Genomic DNA, 21,210 nt, shown 5'->3' with positions numbered 1-21,210 from the left:
TCCCTTATATAACGACCAGCACGTGGCAAGAACCCAGCAGCAGCTGAAGAGTTCCCACTTCACAACACTCACATCTAGGAGACACTTAGAACTTCCGTAAGTTAAACAACTGCCAAACAAATTAACATGAAATTTACTGGAAAATAACTTAGTTACGTGGGACTTACATTAACATGTAGGTAATGCCCTGGTTAACCACTTTAGTTCCAATTGCATGTCGATGATGTTCTGGTTTAACCATTTTACTTGAAAGTACATGTAGATGGATCCTTGAAGAATCATCTTCCCGAGGCAATCGTTTCCACTAGCCTTCATCAAAGCCTAGTTTCAACCATCGCCCAAACAAGGCCACTTTCCTCGGCCCTGGATGAGGGACCTCGGGTAGATCACGAGTTGTGCCTCTTGTAATGAAAACGCGATATCCAATCAGATCGCTGTTCTTATCTCGTATAGTTTCACAAAAATGGCGACTACCATGGGCGACGACCTTGTCGATCAGATAACGAAAACATTCGCGATTTCACAATCGAGATGAAAAAGACATATACGTGTCAACAAAGACAATCACTTTCATTCGAAGGTGTAACAGTCATGGATGTTGATATGTGAACCGATCTCTGATTGGACTATCGATATGTGCGATAGTCCAATCATGTTTAACACAGGAACGCGGGCTTGATGTGGGAAAGGTGGAAATAAGACTTTGGTAAAAAGGCTAGTGGACGCTCTCGCCACGGGAAGATGGGTTAGAATAGGTCTTCAGCAACTCATGCTTGTCGTAAGAGGCGCCTAATGGGATCGGCTGGTCAGGCTCGCTGATTTGGTTGATGCATGTCATCGTATCCCAATTGCGTGGATCGATGCTCGTGATATCAATCGCTGGATTGTCTGGCCCAGACGCGGTTATGTTCATCGTTTCCCAATTGAGTGGATCGATGCTCGTGATATCAATCACTGTATTGTCTGGTCCAGACTCGATTATTTACACTACCGTCATATAGCTTGAATGTTACTGAATGCAGCGTTAAACAACAAACAAACAAACCATCAATAACATGTAGATGGCGTTCTTGTGGTGGTTTAACATCTGCAACTGCAAAAACACATGCAGATGGTGTTCTTCTTATGGTATATCATTTCTATTTATGAATACATCTTAGTGGCGTCCTCATTTAAATAGATCCCGGGGTAGAATAGGTCTTCAGCAACCCATGCTTACCGTAAAAGGTGACTACGCTTGTCGTAAAAGGCGACTAACGGGATCGGGTGGTCAGGCTCGCTGACCTGGTTGATGCATGTCATCGATCCCAATTGCGTGGATCGATGCTCATGATATTAATCACTGGATTGTCTGGTCCAGACTCGATTATTTACAGACCGCTGTCATATAGCTGTAATATTGCTGAGTGCGGCGTTAAACAACAAACCAACCAACCTCATTTTAATACCGGTATATCCAGAAGTGATGGCCCCGGGAATGACTGACATACAGGAGGATGGTGAAGTCGCCTCTCTATTGATCCTGAATAACGCGACTCGTTACAGCATTTATGTACCGCCCTGTGACAGCTGTGATCCTTCAATAGACTAATGTACACCTGACCTGGATTATTGATGTCATATATTGATGTCATACATATAAACATGTATGTGTGTGTGTTTATAATCCAGGTTGGGCTTTCTAGTCGAATATAAGTTCATAATAAAGATTGGGCCCTCAGTCGAATACAGGTTCATAATTCAGATAAGGCCCTCAATCAAATAAAGGTTCATAATTCATATAAGGCCCTCAGTCGAATACAGGTTCGTAATGAAGATAGGGCCCTCAGTCGAATACTGATTCATAATGAAAAAAGGCCCTCAGTCGAATACAGGTTCATAGTGAAGATAGGGCCCTCAGTCGAATACAGATTCATAATGAAGATAAGGCCCTCAGATCGAAAACAGGTTCATAATGCAGATAAGGCCCTCAGTCGAATACTGATTCATAATGAAGATAAGGCCCTCAGTCGAATACAGGTTCATAATGCAGATAAAGCCCTCAGTCGAATACAGATTCATAATGAAGATAAGGCCCTCAGATCGAATACAGGTTCATAATGCAGATAGGGCCCTCAGTCGAATACGGGTTCATAATAAAGATAAGGCCCTCGGTCGAATACAGGTTCATAATGCAGATAAGGCCCGCAGTCGAATACAGATTCATAATGAAGATAAGGCCCTCAGTCGAATACAGGTTCATAATGAAGAAAAGGCCATCAGTCGAATACAGGTTCATAATGAAGATAAGGCCATCAGTGGAATACAGGTTCATAATAAAGATAAGGCCCTCGGCCGAATACAGGTTCATAATGAAGAAAAGGCCATCAGTCGAATACAGGTTCATAATGAAGATAAGGCCATCAGTGGAATACAGATTCATAATAAAGATAAGGCCCTCGGTCGAATACAGGTTCATAATGAAGAAAAGGCCATCAGTCGAATACAGGTTCATAATGAAGATAAGGCCATCAGTGGAATACAGATTCATAATAAAGATAAGGCCCTCGGTCGAATACAGGTTCATAATAAAGAAAAGGCCATCAGTCGAATACAGGTTCATAATGAAGATAAGGCCCTCAGTGGAATACACCAACCAACACCCACACTCACACATCTGTTCACACAGCATCACACACTGAACACACGTACAACACACACAATCCATTAAAATGTAATCAGCCGGGAATTTATCATTACGTTATGTATAGCCATTTCACGAGAAGAATTCCCCGCCCTTGCATTTTTGTCCCGTGTGCTGTCAGCTTGAATCAGTTCTTATAGAACCTCCACCCCCTCACTATCAGCAGTCTCAGGATGGGGGGGGGGGGGGGGGGGGGGGGGGGGGAGATTACGCCACTGTCCCTCCTTACAAGGAAGTACGACGCAAAAGTAAAAGATGTAAGCTTGACTAGCCCCAAGAAAACGAAACTATTATAAAACTTATGACACGATGGAAGGGGTTGGGGAGTGGGGGGTGGGTGGGGGGTTACGCCACTGTCCCTCTTTACCAGGACGTATGACGCAAACGTAAAAGATGTAAGCTTGACTAGCGCCAAGAAACCGAAACTTTTATAAAACTTATGACACAATGGACGAGGGTACCTCTGTTGCTATGACTTAGTACGGCTGAGACTGTATAACCGCCGCCCCCGAGTCAAGGATAGGTTTGCTCTCTCTGTAAGGACCCGCAAGATTTCTTCATCAGGATCATGTTTCTAACTACCACTTTCTTTTCGTCACGTGATCTACCAAGAGGAGTCAGCAGTGTGGGGAGTTATTCTTAGTGTGCAGGAAGCCAGCGCCGGGCTGACGGTAATCGTTATATTGGTGATAGCAGAGGTGAGTCGGATTGACCGGAGGGTCAGCGTTGAGACGGACGGCGGACAGGAGGCGGGAGATTCAGGTCAATAACCCAGTCTCCACGGGAGGCAGGTGAGGGTCCGTGGCGCGAGGGTGGAGGGAGAGAAGAGTTGGGAGCTTGAGTCGGGCATCTCGACATTGTGAGATACACGGAAGTATAAGCGAAGTTCTTCAGACAGGTGGCGGGTTGTATCGGCACGGCATGCTGGTATCGGATAATTTCAAACAAGATTCATCCCTCGCGTGTAAACGCACGAACTGACGAAGATCGCCACAACTGAGTGATATTATGTTGTCGTATTGAATGGCGCTGTTCACGTTGTTGTAATGTGATGCTCCCTACCTGGTCACAACACGCTCGTTACCTGGGTTATTGGACAAGCGCCTAGCGGTCGTAACGCCGTACGCAGGTGTTCAACAAGTTTCTTCAGCGGACTCTATTCCGCCGCGTAATGTTTTTTTGTTTTTTTTATGTGGAGATTCCATGACGTGTGACCACTGTGAAGGATAATAATAGTCTGTGACAGTTCCGTGACGTGGGTTGGTGAGGATACCGTCGACGATGTCGTATGTCCAGGTACAGCCGAGATGCTACAGAGGGCAGGACTGGATTCTACCTCACAAGGTCCTTGTGGCAATCCTGTCTCTGTCTCTCATCCTCCTGCTCCTGGGAATCATCTTACTGGCCGTGTATGTATACTGTTCTCCTGTACCTGGCATGACAATGTATTATAATAAACTGCATTCACAAGAAAGTATACACTTGAAAATTAAATTTGACCCAAAAATTGAATTTGACCATAAATGACAAAATTCATCAAAACGTTACTAGGCTGAACCTTACGGTCCAAAACGCAACTGTGATACCCGTATCAAATACATTCCTATCGCATAACAATTTCTTGTTTGTTTCATTTTTAGCCAACATCAAATATAGATGTATACTTTCTTTAGACAGGCAGTTTGTAATCCCTGGTACTCATCAACGTGCATATAACGTTCTGACCCGTGAAGATTCCGGGGTAGAATAGGTCTTCAGCAACCCATGCTTGCCGTAAAAGGCGACTATGCTTGTCGTAAAAGGTGACTAACGGGATCGGATGATCAGGTTCGCTGACTTGGTTGATGCATGTCATCGATCCCAACTGAGTGGATCGATGCTCATGATATTAATCACTGGATTGTCTGGTCCAGACTCGATTATTTACAGACCGCCGTCATATAGCTGGAATATTGCTGAGTGCGGCGTTAAACAACAAAAAGGGAAGAAAAAATGAAAGAAAGTACACAACGTTCTTCTTAAGCAGTGTATTATAATATTATCTTGTAGTCATCAAGACAGAGTGTGTATAATAGCTACGTTATCCTGTACTCAGTCAAGGGGGGTAAGTGTGATGATGTGGGTGGTTGGGTGAGGGTTCAGAAGGGTGGAGATGGGGTGGCACCTGTTGCTGCAGATGAGGATGGTGGATATGGAATTATTTAAAACTGATAGTGATGTGGAGCCGGGTTGACCAAGCATTTCACCTGTCTCTGTTTTCCCTATTTCTCTCAATCCCTATAGAGTAAACTACGTTTATAACGAACAAGCTTATAATGAACTAACGGATATTACGAACTGTTTTTTAGGTTCCGGACATTTGCTGTATATTTTAGTTGAAATGCTTATAACGAACTACGTTTATAACGAACTAAAATTAGTGGTCCCTTTGAGTTCGTTATAACCGTAGTTTACTGTATCTCTCTTCTTTTGTGTTTTTCGTTTATTCTTCTCTCTTTCGAATCCTTTCTTCTCTTCTCTCTATATCTCCCCTCTTTTTACCCTTCTCCCTTTCTCTCGAACACAGACACGCATACAAGGCACACATATTCATCTACACACATAATTCAATATTTACAGCCTTTGATGATAGAAAGTACAGTACTCTTGGACAGTTGCCCAGATAGCCTTGCTCCAAGGCTGTACTGAAAGACAAGTCCTTGGATGTGTAGTCATTCTATCCTCCTCATAGGCAAGTCTAGATATGTGAACACACACGGACTCCGGTCTCTTATAGGGACAACTTGTTCTTAATTACATAATCTAGAAATTATGATTTAAACTAATAATTATTGCCAATATGATAACACTCGAAACGTATATCAGTATATCTACACCTGGACCCACCACCTCACAATTCTTTGTCACTGGTTAGGGCCCGAGTACATCACAACAGCGCCCTTACCATGGTCGTGTTTAATACACATTACATATTCATAACAGCCGTCTGCTTTATATTGACACCATGTGTCGTTATTCAGCGGCTATATTTGTCATATCAGCAGTATGAACGTCAAAAGAATAACTGTCAATGTGCAGCCAATCCTATTTAAATGTTTCGTCCGTGTATTGTGTTCGTTGCCGACTCGTTCTCACGTGGAATGAAAACTTAGTTATAATACACCCTGTGTGTATTTATAGTCCAAATCCGGTAATCCGGACGGTATTGTTCTCAGTGATATCAACCGGATTAACATATGTCCGGATTAACAGATATCCGGATTTACACATGTCCGTATTAACGTATGTTCGGATTAACAGATGTCCGTATTTACATCTGTCCGGATTAACAGATGTCCGGATTTACATATGTCCTGATTAACGGGTCCGATTAATGACTTGTATGATATATACACGGTCTTTACAGTAGTCTCCGAAAAGCGGGATTTTCGGATTAACGGGGTTTCACTGTACATAAATACAATTTCAGTTTAATCGCGATTCTGGACCTCTGTTATTTAGACACATGAAATACTAATACAGGCACCTGCAGTTTAATTAATAACCTGATTAACAAAACTAGCAGTGGGTTAGCCGAGTGGTTAATGTGTTCAGACTCGGGTTCTAGTCCCCATATTTTTCACTGCTTTGTTGTTGTTTGGTTTGGTTTGGTTTTAAAATAAAACACCAAAATAAACCACCCACACACAAAAACGATATATTTCTCAGGGCTTACATTAAACAATTTGCATTTTGGAGTAAAACCTGAGGTCAACTTATATCTTGTCAGTATTATCTAATAAAACAAAACAAATTCAAAAGCCCCCAGGCCCCCAATCACAATCTCAAATGGCTGTCTCCTTTGCGGTATTGACTTGTGAAGGTCCGGGGTTACTTGTAAAAGGCGACTATGCTTGTCGTAGGAGGCGACTAACGGGATCGGGTGGTCAGCCTTGCTGGCTTGGTTGGTGCATGTCATCGTATCCCAATTGCGTGGATCGATGCTCATGATGTCAATCACTGGATTGTCTGGTCCAGACTCAATTATTTACAAACCGGCGTCGTATAGCTGGAACATTTCTGAGTGCGGCGTTAAACAACAAACAAACAAGAAAGGGGCTTAACATAGTGGGACACAGTTGGGAATACACCAAGGTGGGCGTGGCGAGAGAACGCTGTTACTACTAGCTACTTGTACCTCACCGCTCGGTGCATGGTATATCGTTATAACGGGGTGATGTAAGCGAGGAACCTCAAGTTCTCACTAATGCAGACACATGTCCCCCTCGACATTACATTTACGGGGGGATTGGTTACACCTGTAATTACAACCAGCACGTGCAGCTTCAGGTGTTTATAACGCGGTGGCTGGTACATATAGTGCCCTGCAATACTACTCATGTCTTATCTCGTCATATTTTAGAAGCAGCCACATAGGTTTGGTGTCATTTATAATAAATGAAATATAATAATTATCATTTATTATCATTTCCTGGTATTGGAATCAGCTTATGGTAGCACAGTTTTGCAGTGAATGTTTGGTACTGTCAAATACGGATGTGTCGAACTCGTAGTTTGTTTATCCGATCTTCGCCATTCCTAATTAAACTATTCATAATGTCCATTATCACAACGGAAATATACTTGTAACTGTAAGTTAGATTTATAATCAAGTCTTTCTTTTTACCTCTACCGGGGGCGGTCAGGTAGCCTAGTGGTTAAAGCGTTCGCTCGTCACGCCGAAGACCCGGGTTCGATTCCCGACAAGGGTACATTGTGTGAAGCCCATTTCTGGGGTCCCCCGCCATGATATTGCTGGAATATTGCTAAAACGGCGTAAAACCATACTCACTCCCTACCTACCTACCTAATGTTGATGGTATCCTATGTCTTTCAAGTTGATTGGAAGGCACTTCCGGATATGTGTAAAATATATTTACGTAACGTAAGTATTCGTATAACCCATTCATAAGCATTATATGGGAGTAGTAATGATAACCTATGAGGTCATTACACAGTCCTGGGAACCTCCATTTATAATTATTGGGATTTTACTACGGACCAGTGATTCATTAATCCAGATGCATGTTAATCCGGTTGATTTTAATGGGAAAAGCACCGTCCGGATAAACGGGATTCCCTTGTACGGTGTACTGTTCCTCCGGACTGTACCGTAATATAATAGTCCGGATAAACAAATGTCCGGTTAACAGGGTTACCGGATAAGCCAGGTCCGCACTAACGTGATTTCACTGAATGTAAACTGGCGGGCAAAAGAAAGCATACACTTAAAAATTGAATGTGACCAAAAAATTCCAAAAATATACTTAGCTTAAACAGTCACGGAAACACTGCAAACTTAAGGTCCAAAACACAACTATGATACCGGTATCAAATACATCCCCATCGAATAACCATTTCTTGATTGTTTCATTTTAGTCACCATATAACATGTGTGTATACTTATGCCCTACAAGTAATGTCCATATACGTGCATTAAAATGAGTTGAGATATTGAAAACACCATCAGTATCAGTGATGCCACGTCCCGGAACATATTAAGTTATCCTAAATATGTAAGGATAAGAATTTATGGATGAACAACTTCTTTATTACAATTAAGAGCGACGTTTCGGTGCAGGCTCTAACACCGTTATCAAGCAAGTGTTAGAACCTACACCGAAACGTCGCTCTTCATTGTAATAAAGAAGTTGTTCATCCATAAATTCTTATCCTTACTTAGTACTCCAACTTCTAAATGCCTATCAAAGAAGTTATCCTAAATAGTCTCGCATGTGGCTTCCATTGCCATAATATTCGTTTATAGCATTTCATAGCCTTTGTCAGCGCCATGCACCATCATAAACATCATTGTCACGGTCAGTGACCTTGAAGTGACCTTGAGAAAGAAAATCCTTTTCAAACGTCCCTTATGGATAGAAACGGACAATCTGAAGCGGTGAAAGAGAAACATCGGATTAAACAGAACGATGAAAGGCGACGTGAAATTAGGTCAGATTGGACAAAGGAAGTTTCACATTTATGTTAAGAGACCTTTGACAATGTCGTGGGTGGGTATGAAGCGCTCATAATGAACACTGGCGTCGTGGTAATATCGGTAATGAATATACAAGACCTTTGCATGGAACTATAGACGTGTACTGTCACAGGTTGTGTTGCAGTCTGTAGCGGGAGGTGATGTGTCGAGGTAGTTCAGGGCCCAGTACTTGGATTTCTTTGTGTTTGTTCTGATGTGGGGAGACAGGGATATTAACACGTTGTAAAAGTGGCGGCGATATGTGAGGGTTTGTTGGATCATTTAGGAGTTGATGGTCTCCATATTGCAAATAGATTATGCTCGGTGTGCCATGACCTGACATAACTATACATTTACAATCCACTCGAAATTAACACGTTGTAAATATTTGGCGGCGATAAAGGGTGGTTCGGGTGGATCTTTAGAGATTTACTGTGTTAACGTTGCAAATAGATAATGTTCTAATACAAAGATTGAACATAAATACAGATTTTTGGTTTTCGGATATAAAACATCCTGGTCGGTAGGCTGAATACTTTTTTTTCTAAATGCCGATATCCAATATTTTACCTCATATTTCGTCAAGTTTTTATCCGATAAATATTCAACCGGTTCTAATTGTAGTAATTTAAATAATTCATTTTAATACGTTTTTTTAACAATTTACCTATTTCTGGGCGCGGAATAAAAGAAATGCTTTTCATTTTTCATATTCTTCACATTTCAAATTTTTGAGTCTGCGGATTCGTAAACCAAGTTTTATGACATTGTCTCGCCTAAATATACATATTAAGAATTCGATTGCGCGTTTAGAACGCACAAACGTAAGTGGACGTGAATACGCTGTCAGTATTGTGCAAGCCATCTCGGGATGCTGCTCTTAATGGTAAGGACCAATGGGGATGCGTCCTGTATCCTGCTGGGAAGCAGTAATGCTGCGGCGTTTTTTCGGTTTATTGGAATACCACATCGTAGACTTGGTTGTTTTTGTTACCTAAATATATCTGCAAACGTCAGCGCCGATTCAGCAGAACACATCAGCTCGATGGTTAAGGTGAGGTGATGTGAAATGGGGTTTAACGTCGCGTTCAAGTTACTGGACTGATACAGCGACGTGCTGCAGTGTCTGTGTCGTTGCTTGTACAAGGTCGGACTGATGCTTTTTAATGGCGCTACCCCACTGAGATCATGCCCCAGTTTAACATGAATACCCCATTCAGTACCATCTTTTCACATGAATACCCCACTCAGGCACAGTATACTGACTCCGAGCCGACCAGTCCTTGTTTCAGCCCCTTAATGCCGAGCATTTAGCAGGGTAACAACAAGTACCATCTTTTAACATGGATACCCCACTCAGACACAGTATACTGACTCCGAGCCGACCAGTCCTTGTTTTAGCCCCTTAATGCCGAGCGCCAGACAGGGTAACAACAAGTACCATCTTTTAACGTCTTTTGGAATGACGCGACCAGCGCATCGAACCCCGGACCTTCCGCTCTCCGGACAGACAACTCTTATCAACTAGACCACGGCAGCCGATCTTGATAACATATGACATGCACATACAACAAATGCCGAATAATCCCCCTCCCCTTCGACTTAAGCGTTACATAGTGTATCCTCGATTATCCAGGGTAATATAACCTCCTATAACTCCAACTGCGCACACATATAATTAATCGCGGTCGTGAGGGTAATTTCATTGGATGACCGTTTCTTGCACAGTGCCATTCGAATCCGACTCAAAACGACGCGATGTTAGTAACTAGATCCGGGGTATTTATCATGACAGAATGGAGATTAACTACCCGGGACAATCGAGGCTGGACATGGCGATGTAGCAACAGTGCCGATATGACGTCTGAGTTGATTTACTCTTCCTCGTCTGATTTTGCCTGTAATTAAATCGAACATTCTCCTATTCTTAGATTGAAATTTTATAAGTATTACATATCGATGGTTTATGATTACCTGAACATAACCTTCAACGTCATAACTATCGCGTGAAGAAGGTGTCTGTCACATTTCTCCTTTCTAGGGTTACAAAAAGTGTGTTTCGCAGCGTTTGTTTTGCGGGTGCTACCAGTGCGGTATGACGTTTTTACCCTTTTCGCGAACACCTGGTGTCATCACTGATTTTCAATGATCCATTCATAAAAAAGTCACCGCTAATTTGCCTCTTACCACCAACTGAATCAGTTTCGTTGAAAAATCGAGACTGGTTATTCTCTAGCATTGACGGTTTATGTTAAATTGGGATGGTCATTTGAATACCAGTCGTCATAACTAATTCTCTGTGAAGAGTTACGTCCCTTGGCCGCGCTATGAATCATGGTCATGTGTTCGAAGCCCGGATCGCCATGATGGTGATCGATTGTCCTAACCAATTCCCTGTGTAGAGTTACGTCCCTTTGCCGCGCTAGGAATCATGATCATGTGTTCGAATCCCGGATTGCCCTGATTGTGATCGATTGTCCTAACCAATTCCCTGTGTAGAGTTACGTCCCTTTGCCGCGCTAGGAATCATGGTCATGTGTTCGAATCCCGGATCGTGATTGTGATCGATTGCCAGTCAGTACGAAACCTCTGTTCCTTGGTTTCTCTCCAAACTTCGGCTCTCTCGCTTAGAGAGAGACACTGTTGAACCGACTCGTGCATTTTTACTCTGGTATAGAACATTTATGTGACTGTTTACACGTTTGTGTCAGGATGTCTTGATATGTTGTGGCAGGTGTTCCTGTGAATTAAGCAACAGCGCCAGAGTAGGTCGTTAAGGCAACAACTCTGACATTGGAATCGTTATGCCACCTGTATGTGCAACCACTACGCGTTCCAGAAGAAACAGGAAGATTTAGTAACCATGAATCCATCCACGATCTTATCTCTCCAACCTTATCTCCATAACCATCGTGTACTGAGATCAAAGTACACCGTTCTACCGACATCTTTCCGTACTGGTTTCAGCCTTGGCCCACACCCTTTCCCCTTCAGTATCTGTGAATCTATGCCCCACCCCCCATGTCCCACCCCACTACGTGTCTTAAGGCAGGCATATTCTCCTATATATCACCTTCCAATACAACAAATAACAGAACACTTTCTGGATTGCTATGCAGTGCACCACAACTCACCATTTAATTCAACATTAATATCACATTTACATATATCTCAGTCATTTGACATCTATGATATACACAATATCTAACATATGAAATTGAATAAATTGACAATATAAAAATACTGACGACGAGTCTCGATTAACGCGGCAACGATCCCTACAAAAGGCAATAAGCCATAATCAGTGATAATAAAATATCATGAGCAACGAGCTACTGTTTACATGCGACAGGCATCAATTTCTCAGCGCGACAAGCCTCCATGTTTGCGACATTCTCAGGGCGACAAGCCTCCATCTTTTGCGACATACCTCGTCGTGGGCGACAGGCCATCATGGTTAACACCGTTAACCGCACATACTGCAACTTAGAAACAAACATTAATAAAAGTAAAGTTTTCAGTGGCGCACTGCAAGCGAGAGTGACCACTCTATACATGCTTAACCTTATTTAGCCCCTTATAAGCGCCCTCTACAATTACACAACACCATGTTGTATTTTCCTACGGTAGGAGAAAGTAATTTCTTTCTTATTCGTACCTCAAACGAAAGAAATAATATATCCCCAACCCACATATCTAAATCCATCCAACATTTTTTAATCCATGTCCCATTCGTTACCCGCGTGTCTGAGTGCATAACCAATAATCCCCCCCCCCCCCCCCTATAGGTCCTCGTCAATGCCCAGGCCCTCACCCACAGGTCCTAATTCACCACAACCACATCCACCCCCACACTCACCCCACCACCTCCCCGACGTGTCTTATCTCCTCTCCCAGCCATATCCCTTATATCAAGTCACAAATCTCTCCTCAGCCTCCTAAACTCTCCCTGATCAATCAACTTGAAATTTAACCGCGTTATAATTCTACTTAGATAAGTCACGGGGCATCAGAACAGTTGTTGAGCCTCCATCCCGCGGTTTACAGCCTCATCTCTGTCGAGGTGAGGAGTGGGGCATCAAAATAAAGGTAATCCCTGGTAAAGGCGGGGGAGTCGGAAGCATCAGGACCACTTGCTGGTTCATGGTCGTGTTTCAACAATTACGGCACTTTGAAACTGCTTTCATCTCAGGACTCACGCAGCACCGGTTACAGCGTTGCCTTGAGCGTTGAGACAACACTCGGATCCTGTGGTACAGAAACACCGGAACATTTTTGTAAGAGGATAGACAGTTTCCGTTCCACTTCCACGTTAACGAAGCCATAAAAACAGCACAAATACAGAAAATGTCAGTTGACGGGATGGTTTGGACGTTGTCCATTTATCGAAGGTCACAGACCGTGCTTATTGTACTGACTTGTCATAGCGCAACAGTTTGTTACACTGACAAATATACCTCTATGACATTTTATGTCCACATCAAAAGTGTTCACTCATACGCAATTCGTTTTATGTGATTCTCTAAACATGAAACTGCATGCAGGTGACCAACGCTACCAAACTGACCAGATGCTCCTACGACCCATGCTTGCCCTAAGAGGTGACTGTGCTTATAGAAAGAGGCGACTAAAGGGATCAGGTTCTCAGGCCCGCTGACTTGGTTGATGCATGTCATCGTATCCCAATTGCGTGGATGGATGCTCATGATGTCAATCATTGGATGGTTTGGTCCGGACTCGATTAATTACAGACCGCCGTCATATGGCTGGAATATTGTGGCGTTGAACAACAAACAAACAAACAAACTAGATGCTCCAGCAGGGTGACGATGGTGTAGTAGTTGGCGTCGGGGAGGTTGTGGAGGAGGCCCAGCATGCACTTCTCCTGAGCTTCTTTATCCGATAGCCCTGCAAGGGGAGGGCAGAAATCACATTAAAACATTTCAAAGTTGATATATCTTTACAGGCTTAGACTTTACCAATCAACCCACGTAGTCTACATTCTTCTACGTCAGTAGGCGTCTTGAGGGGGTGGGGTCGGAATGGGGAGGGTTATGCCACCTAGTCGTGGCAACGTTCACTGAACGCACTGGGTGTGATTCTAGACACACGACCATGTAGGTTCTTGGTGGGGGTTGCGAGTTTTGTTACAGACATATTTCTGACAGTGCTTCAAGGCATACGATGTGATACTCTGAAAGTTAGCGGTAAATTTATGTCATGACATACAGTGAACAATTATTACATTTATTAATCATTATTTATATTTTATTTTCTAATATATCCCGCTACCTGCTAGATGACATAGCTATCTCTGTCGGTATGATCCTGATGATGAGCCGCACTGTCATTACTGATGGATGATATCATGCTTATTACTAGAATGTTTTTTATCGTAAGAACGACTAACGGGATCGGGTGGTCAGGCTCGCCGACTTGGCTGATGCACGTCATCGATCCCAATTGCGTGGATCGATGCTCATGATATCAATCACTGGATTGCCTGGTCCAGACTCGATTATTTAAACCAAAATCATGAATGATGCTCTCATTCACTCTGTCAGAATGATCCTTGATAATATTGTTCTTACAATCAGTATGTTTATTGGTATATCATATCGCTCTCTCGCTGTCAGAATGTTCCGTAATGGATAATTTTATCCTTACAATTAATATGTTCATTGGAGGACATATTCCTCACTCCCTGTCAGAATATTCCTTGATATATAATATTCTTCTTGCAATCAAAATTCGCATGTTCACTGGAAGAATAGTTTGTTCTCTTGGTCAGTTTGCTCAATGATGACAATCCATGCTTGTAGTAAAAGGCGACTATGCTTCTAGTAAAAGGCGGGTGTAGTAAGTAACTTGATCGGATGGCTAACCTCGGTGACCCATGCCATCGATCCCAAATGAGTGGATCGATGCTCATAATGTCAATCACTGGATTGTCTGGTCCAGACTCAATTATTTACAAGCCGCCGTCATATAGCTGGAATATTGCTGAGTGCGGCGTTAAACAACAAACAAACTTATGTTTCCCTGTCAGTGTCTTCATGGGAGTATATCAATGAAAATAAAACAAAGTCATAGAAATCATCATAGGGTATTGCATCGGACATTTTTGGCACGGATGCGTCAAATTTAGAAAGTGATATCACTTTGTTTATCTTCAATCACTGGATTGTCTGGTCCAGTTCGGCGTTAAACAACAAACAAAGCAAACGGAAAACATTTGATTTCCTATCTAGACTTGCCTATTTATATCATCTAGACTGGTTTGAAAGTTAAAGGAAATCACCGAGCGATGTCCAGAGACTGGAAGACCTACAGTAACACGTGACCTAATACCAGTGTTGTTACCTGTACTTATGATTTATGTGTAGAAGAAACACTCTGTTAATTTCAAATATGGTAATATTGGGTGAACCTACTTCTGGGATAAGCGGGGACACGGCTGGCCCAGTTGTCTAAGGCGTCGCGATTCGCTGTGCAGAATTCCATCCTTTGGGCACGCCAGAAACCTATGATTGTGGGTTCGAATCCCGGTTCACCCCGATTATGTTTCTAGGTTTGTCAGCACCATACCCGTGCTCGTGGGTTTCACCGAAGTGGTAAACGTCTGAGACCTGCATCACTTCGGGCTTTCCTCCAAATTAAACTGACATGCCGTGATATAACTGGAATACTGTTAAAAGCGGCTTAAAACCAAACTCACTCTCTCACTCTGGGATAACAGCGCTTGGGATGAGCCATCGATGGTTACCTTTAAGTGCAGATATTGTTCAGCCAGTGTATAGTCTACGGTATGTAGGGGGGTCGGGTAGCCAAGTGGTTAAAGCGTTCGCTCGTCACGCCGAAGACCAGGGTTCGATTCCCGACATGGGTACAATGTGTGAAGCCCATTTGTGGTGTCCCCCGCCGTGATATTGCTGGAATATTGCTAAAAGCGGCGTAAAACCAAACTCACTCACTCACTCTACGGTATTTAGAAACAACAAACTCCGAATGTATTCTTCATGTTTGCAACATATGGTTTTAACTTCTGCAATATATGGACGAAGGTGGACGAGCGTTCCACAGCCTAACTTAGCCCTGTCATCATACCAAGAAGCAGGCGTGTATACCATCATTACAATCTTCTCTGAAGCATATTTAATGTGCTTATTTTGATTAATAGTATCATAATCTTTCATCTGAATAACGAAAGCGAAAGGTCTGCCAGACATTGCTATCCGATACTTTACATATCAGAGAAACGCAAGGGAAAATAAGCAAAGGCACCACGTGTAAATAATAAGGGCATCCCCGTTTACTTGGCGTTCTGATCTATCAAAGAGCGTTTATTCCGGGGAAACTAATCGGCGTGACACCGGTTTTGACCCGAGATGACCTTCTGGCTTGATGCCACGTGTACTTTACAGCACTGGGAAGATGTTTACGTGACATACATGATGTTGCATTTGCAGTTGTAGTTTAGTCAGGTATGTGTTTTGTTTAACGCCATCTGAAGATGTCGGGTCCAGAGGCAAAGTACGTATACAAAGAACCCATGTGCTTTGGTGCCACGGGAGCAAAGCCATATGTCTTCGCAAGTAGCTGAATGGGCTGGAATTGGTAACTAACACACCAGAACAGGTACTTCGGTGCCATGTTTCTGGCGGAATCCTGGGCCATATGTCTTTGCAAGTAGCTGAATGGGCAGGAATTGGTATCTGAAACACAAGAACATGTTCATGTTCATGTTCATGTTCGTAAGCAGCTGAATGACCACGAATTGTTGTCAGACAAGATAAATGTCCCTGAACAATTTCGCCACTTCTTAAGAAACAGCTAATTCCAATAATCTCAAATATAGTACGGTTATAACGAACTTAAAGGGGTCACAAATGTTAGTTTGTTATAACCGTAATTCGTTATAAGCATACATGTATGTAAAGCATGAAAACAGCTGTGGCCGGGACAAAATAAAGTTCGTCATATCCATCAGTTCGTTATAAGAGTGTTCGTTATAAACGTAGTATACTGTAGAGTCATATGATATAAGACATCCAACATTAAAGTACCTGCCTGTAACCTTGAGACATCGGTGTACCATGTGTTGAGAAGTAACCGAATGAGGCCTCGCGTTATTACATTCTAGTGTCAGATTATAATATAATGCTCATATGTAACGTAGTGGTAGAGCGTCCGCCCGGAGAGCGGAAGGTCCGGGGTTCGAGTCAAAAGACGTTAAAATATGGTACTTGTTGTTAACCAGTCCGGACTAGTACAAGCAGACACACACACACACACACACACACACACACACACACACACACACACACACACACATGCATGTCGCCATAGAAGTGCAATAATCTTGGACGCGACGTTAAACCCAATTTCACTTCACCTCACCTATAAATGTGTGGAAACCAATATCTTTAAGATTCCAATGATGCAAATAACGCCAGCCCCCTGGGTCTGCAAGTATATCATTCCCATGACAGCCAAAGCACATTTATATGTATTTTGCAAATTAGATTCTCTTGGAAAATGAGAGAATGTGTTCTAACTATATAGCTGTTCCGCTCCTTGTGGGTGTCAAGGATGGTATACTAGCATGATCAGAATGCCTGCGCTATACATAGGAAGGCGTAGGTAATTGTGGCGATGGCGCTTCCAGAGGTAGGGTAAAAACGCCACAGATATCCTTGAAAGTATTTATACAGACGATGCTCTCGGAAGATGAGCAATTACCCTAGTGTCATGTGAGTGAAAACCAAGCAGGCCACTTGTAATGATTAAGTAACAGCATATGTTTTGGAGCACTGGTGCTAGCGACACGGGAACATTATTACTCTCGTGATTTGTAAGAAATCCAAAAGAATGCATATATTTCTGTCTATTCTCTCTTGGTATTTGCGATAATTCCTGACATTCTTGTTCGGAGTTGTTTTGTGTTTGTTTGTCTTGTAATGTGATTCAGTCATGAATAAATGTGTTTCTACGTGCACTTGGTGACGTCTACCCTCGCCGACGCCGACGTCGACGACACGTACAGATATATAGACGCTTAAACAACATCACAAGAATACATAGGTGACAGGATGGCGTAATTTTCAGTACCATCATTAGCACTCCATCTTTTACACACCTCCTCCGTTGTCTACTGGATAGACAATGGGTACAATGTGTGAAGTCCATTTCTGGTGTCCCCTGCCGTGATATTGCTGGAATATTGCGAAAAGCGGCGTAAAACCATACTCACTCACTCACTCACTCACTCTATAAAAGAAATAATGTTTAGCATTGACGTTTGTCACAATTGCATGCAACAGGCATATATGTTAATGTTAGTGGCTATACTTGTCTCCCAGCAATTACGAACTGATTGCAGAGGCAATCACACTTTTTATATAGCAAATCTGCCGTGGTGTTTATTCTTAAAACATGATATTTACCAACCCAAAACACATACGTGGGGTAACCTTTTCATCATAAAATGTCATTCTGAAATTCTATCGTCAAAACAAGTATCTCTCTAAAATGTGCTGGAATAATGCTAAAAGCGGCGTGAAACCTCACTCACTCACTCACTCACTCACTCACTCACTCTAAAATGAATGGTACTTAAACATCGCAAATCTTCCCAGAGTATGTGCATTAATATATTACGTCACAAGGTCAGTGATTAGTCAGTCGGACAGTGACAACAGACAATGTAGTTCCAACTGAAACTTGGTTTTGACTTCTTGACTTACTCACTCACTCACTCACTCAAACTCGGAAACATTGCATGCAGCATCTGATTCTGATGGTCCGATGACCATGAACTGTACTACCCTGTGTGGTGTTATAAAGTTAATACCAACATTGCCACGGTCTCCCATAGGTCTCACGCGGGTTTCACCCTGGTTTCACGAGGGTCTCACCCTGGTTTCACGCGGGTTTCACACTGGGTCTCCTATCAGAATGTCTGTGAGGCAGATGCCTGAAGATATTTTTACCCATGGCTACAAGATTGCGTGACGCCATCGACGGAAACGGCTATACGAACAGGTGTTTGTTAGTCATATCTGTTTAGCACAGGGAAGCAGGAAGATGTTTGTTCTGACTCATATATTAACCTGGGAAATACGACTGAGCCTTATAACAGTGGGATTCAGAGATACTTTCTTTCTCAAAGAGTTTATTTTGTGTAGGAGGCAAGAATTCGTGACCTTAAACGCTAATAGACATTCAACGATAACATCAAGAGAATGTATTGTTGGTCTCTGGTGTGGAATGCTTTTGTAGTAATAGGTACCAGGTGGAAAGTGGTTTGGTGTTGTAAAGTAGCTGCGCGATGACACCTTCATATACAGTGAAGATTGTCCCATTGGGCCAAGCCATCGTCTATCATATAAGATGAATTCATAAGTTCTATACATCTTTTATTGAGTGAGTGATCATTGCTTTACGCCGCTTTTAGCAATATTCCAGCAATATCACGGCGGGGACACCAGAAATGGGCTTCACACATTGTACCCATGTCGGGAATCGAACCCGGGTTTTCGGCGTGACGAGCGAACGCTTTAACCACTAGGCTACCCGACCGCCCCTCTTTTATTGAACTATCATAAGATCGCTTTGTGGAACTCCCCCGTGATTCATGATAAAAGTGCAAAGGACTTTCCTACTACGCATTGACCAGGGCAGGGCGTTGAATATACACAGAAGTAGGTTTTGACACAAGTTATTCAAACATAAATCGACATGGCCTGGAACTGTCTGTGTATTCGAACTTGTTTCACCTATTAGTGAACTTATGAGTGGCTTCACTCGGAACGTGGTACATTGGCGTTGTACTGGGCGTGTGTTGGACTGTTGACAGACTCTTGTCTTTAAAGCCTAAACCACCTTTCCTGAACTTACTTGGGTTTGGTTGTTTTGTTCGTGTTTTGTTTAACGCCACAATCGGCAATATTCTAGCTATGTGGAGGCGGCCTGTAGATAATCGACAATCCAGTGATTGATATTATGAACAACGATCCACGCCGTCGGGGTACGATGACACGACAGGAATCGATCCTGACTACCGATCTATTTGGTCGCCTCTTGCGACCAGGTTAGGTTGATGTGAACCAATTTTAACATGGAATCCCAACGAGGACTGCGTAACTACTCTACTGATCTTCATGTTAATTTTTTCCCATCCAGTCATCAAAGTTATTTTACGCAATGAACTCTTCAACTTGTTACAGCAGAATGTGTTATAATACACAAGTAAAGTAATGTAGGTCTATTTCAACTAGCCCAATAAACCTATATCGCGTGTTGCATCAGGACAGTAGTGCAATACAAAAAATATTAAATCTCTCTAATCAGGAAATGTACAGGGGGCGCGTGTTTCGCCGGCGATATGGCATGAGTAATGCAAGCAGCATGTATATCACTATCTGCGTGTTGACATCACCTTGGGGCATCACTTGACGACATCAGCATCAGCATCAAGCTGCAGCAGGTTCATCCGTCCTATCACCCAATCTTATCTGCCGCCATGCAGTTCGCCTGTAACCCAGCTTCCCTGGCCCCGCGAACGACCCTGTACCCATCGGGGATACATTTTATACTTAACCAGTCTTATCACAGACCCACCTGTCGTGCAATAACGTTCTTCCCGAACAAGTTAAACTTTCACCCAGCTACATGTCTGTCTACATGTCGAGGCTTCAGAGTGGGTTCGAGAAGCAGTTTCGCTGAGTCAGGGGAGAGCAGCTTCCGTCTTCGTCAGTTAGTTACTAGTGAGTGAGTGAGTGAGTTGGGTTTTAACGCCACTTTTAACAGTATTCCAGTTATATCACGGCGTGTCAGCTTAATGTGGGAGGAAAGCCCGAAGTGATGCAGGTCTCAGACGTTTACCACTTCGGTGAAACCCACGAGCACGGGTATGGTGCTGACAAACCTAGAAACATAATCGGGTCGAACCGGGATTCGAACCCACAATCATAGGTTTCTGGCGTGTCTAAGGGACGCAACTCTGCACAGAGAATCGCGGCGCCTAAGACGACTGGGCCACCCGTGCCCCCAGCTAGTTACTAAAGTTAATATCTACAGTAAACTACGTTTATAACGAACACGCTAATCACGAACTGACGGATATTACGAACTTAATTTTTGGTCCCGGCCATTTGCTGTATACATGTTGTATATATGCATATAACGAACTACGGTTATAACGAACTAAAACTTGTGGTCCCTTTGAGTTCGTTATAACCGTAGTTGAATCTGTACACAGAAGGCCTGATCACTTTTACAAAATGTTACAATCTGCGCAAAAGGGTTGAATCTATGGGCATGGGTAACACATTTTCGCAAAGATTGTGATTCAGTTGTTTTTGTTAGTTTTGTACACATATACTACCATGTTCCGCCTTCTAACTCAAACAGATAAGATGCTGAAACTTATTGATTTGTTTACTCGAGCAGTGTTGCTTGTTTACTCCTGTAGGTAACATAGGTAATGGCTTCAGGCTACAGTAGCCTA

The 21,210-nt window shown here is 42.8% G+C and overlaps 2 protein-coding genes across 2 annotated transcripts in view; both read left to right on the top strand.

Moving 5' to 3' along the window:
* The first annotated feature begins 2,062 nt into the window (after positions 1-2,062).
* Positions 2,063-3,453, top strand: LOC139477339 (seminal vesicle major clotting proteins-like). The gene is made up of 2 exons (XM_071259892.1): positions 2,063-2,596; positions 3,334-3,453. Exons 1-2 carry the CDS (start codon positions 2,063-2,065, stop codon positions 3,451-3,453), a joined length of 654 nt encoding a protein of 217 aa, XP_071115993.1.
* The window catches only part of LOC139477359 (uncharacterized), a 37,980-nt gene continuing 19,834 nt past the window's right edge, over positions 3,065-21,210 (top strand). Inside the window, exon 1 of the mRNA XM_071259911.1 lies at positions 3,065-4,092. Coding sequence (XP_071116012.1) covers positions 3,965-4,092 — 128 coding nt within the window. The 5' untranslated portion in view covers positions 3,065-3,964. The remainder of the gene's footprint in view (positions 4,093-21,210) is intronic.

This window comes from Haliotis cracherodii, unplaced genomic scaffold (assembly GCF_022045235.1).
Source record: "Haliotis cracherodii isolate W230 unplaced genomic scaffold, xgHalCrac1.p SCAF_33, whole genome shotgun sequence".
Lineage (NCBI taxonomy): Eukaryota > Metazoa > Mollusca > Gastropoda > Lepetellida > Haliotidae > Haliotis > Haliotis cracherodii.
The sequence above is the reverse complement of the archived record's forward strand: the minus strand, read 5'-3'. Positions and strand labels throughout refer to the sequence as shown.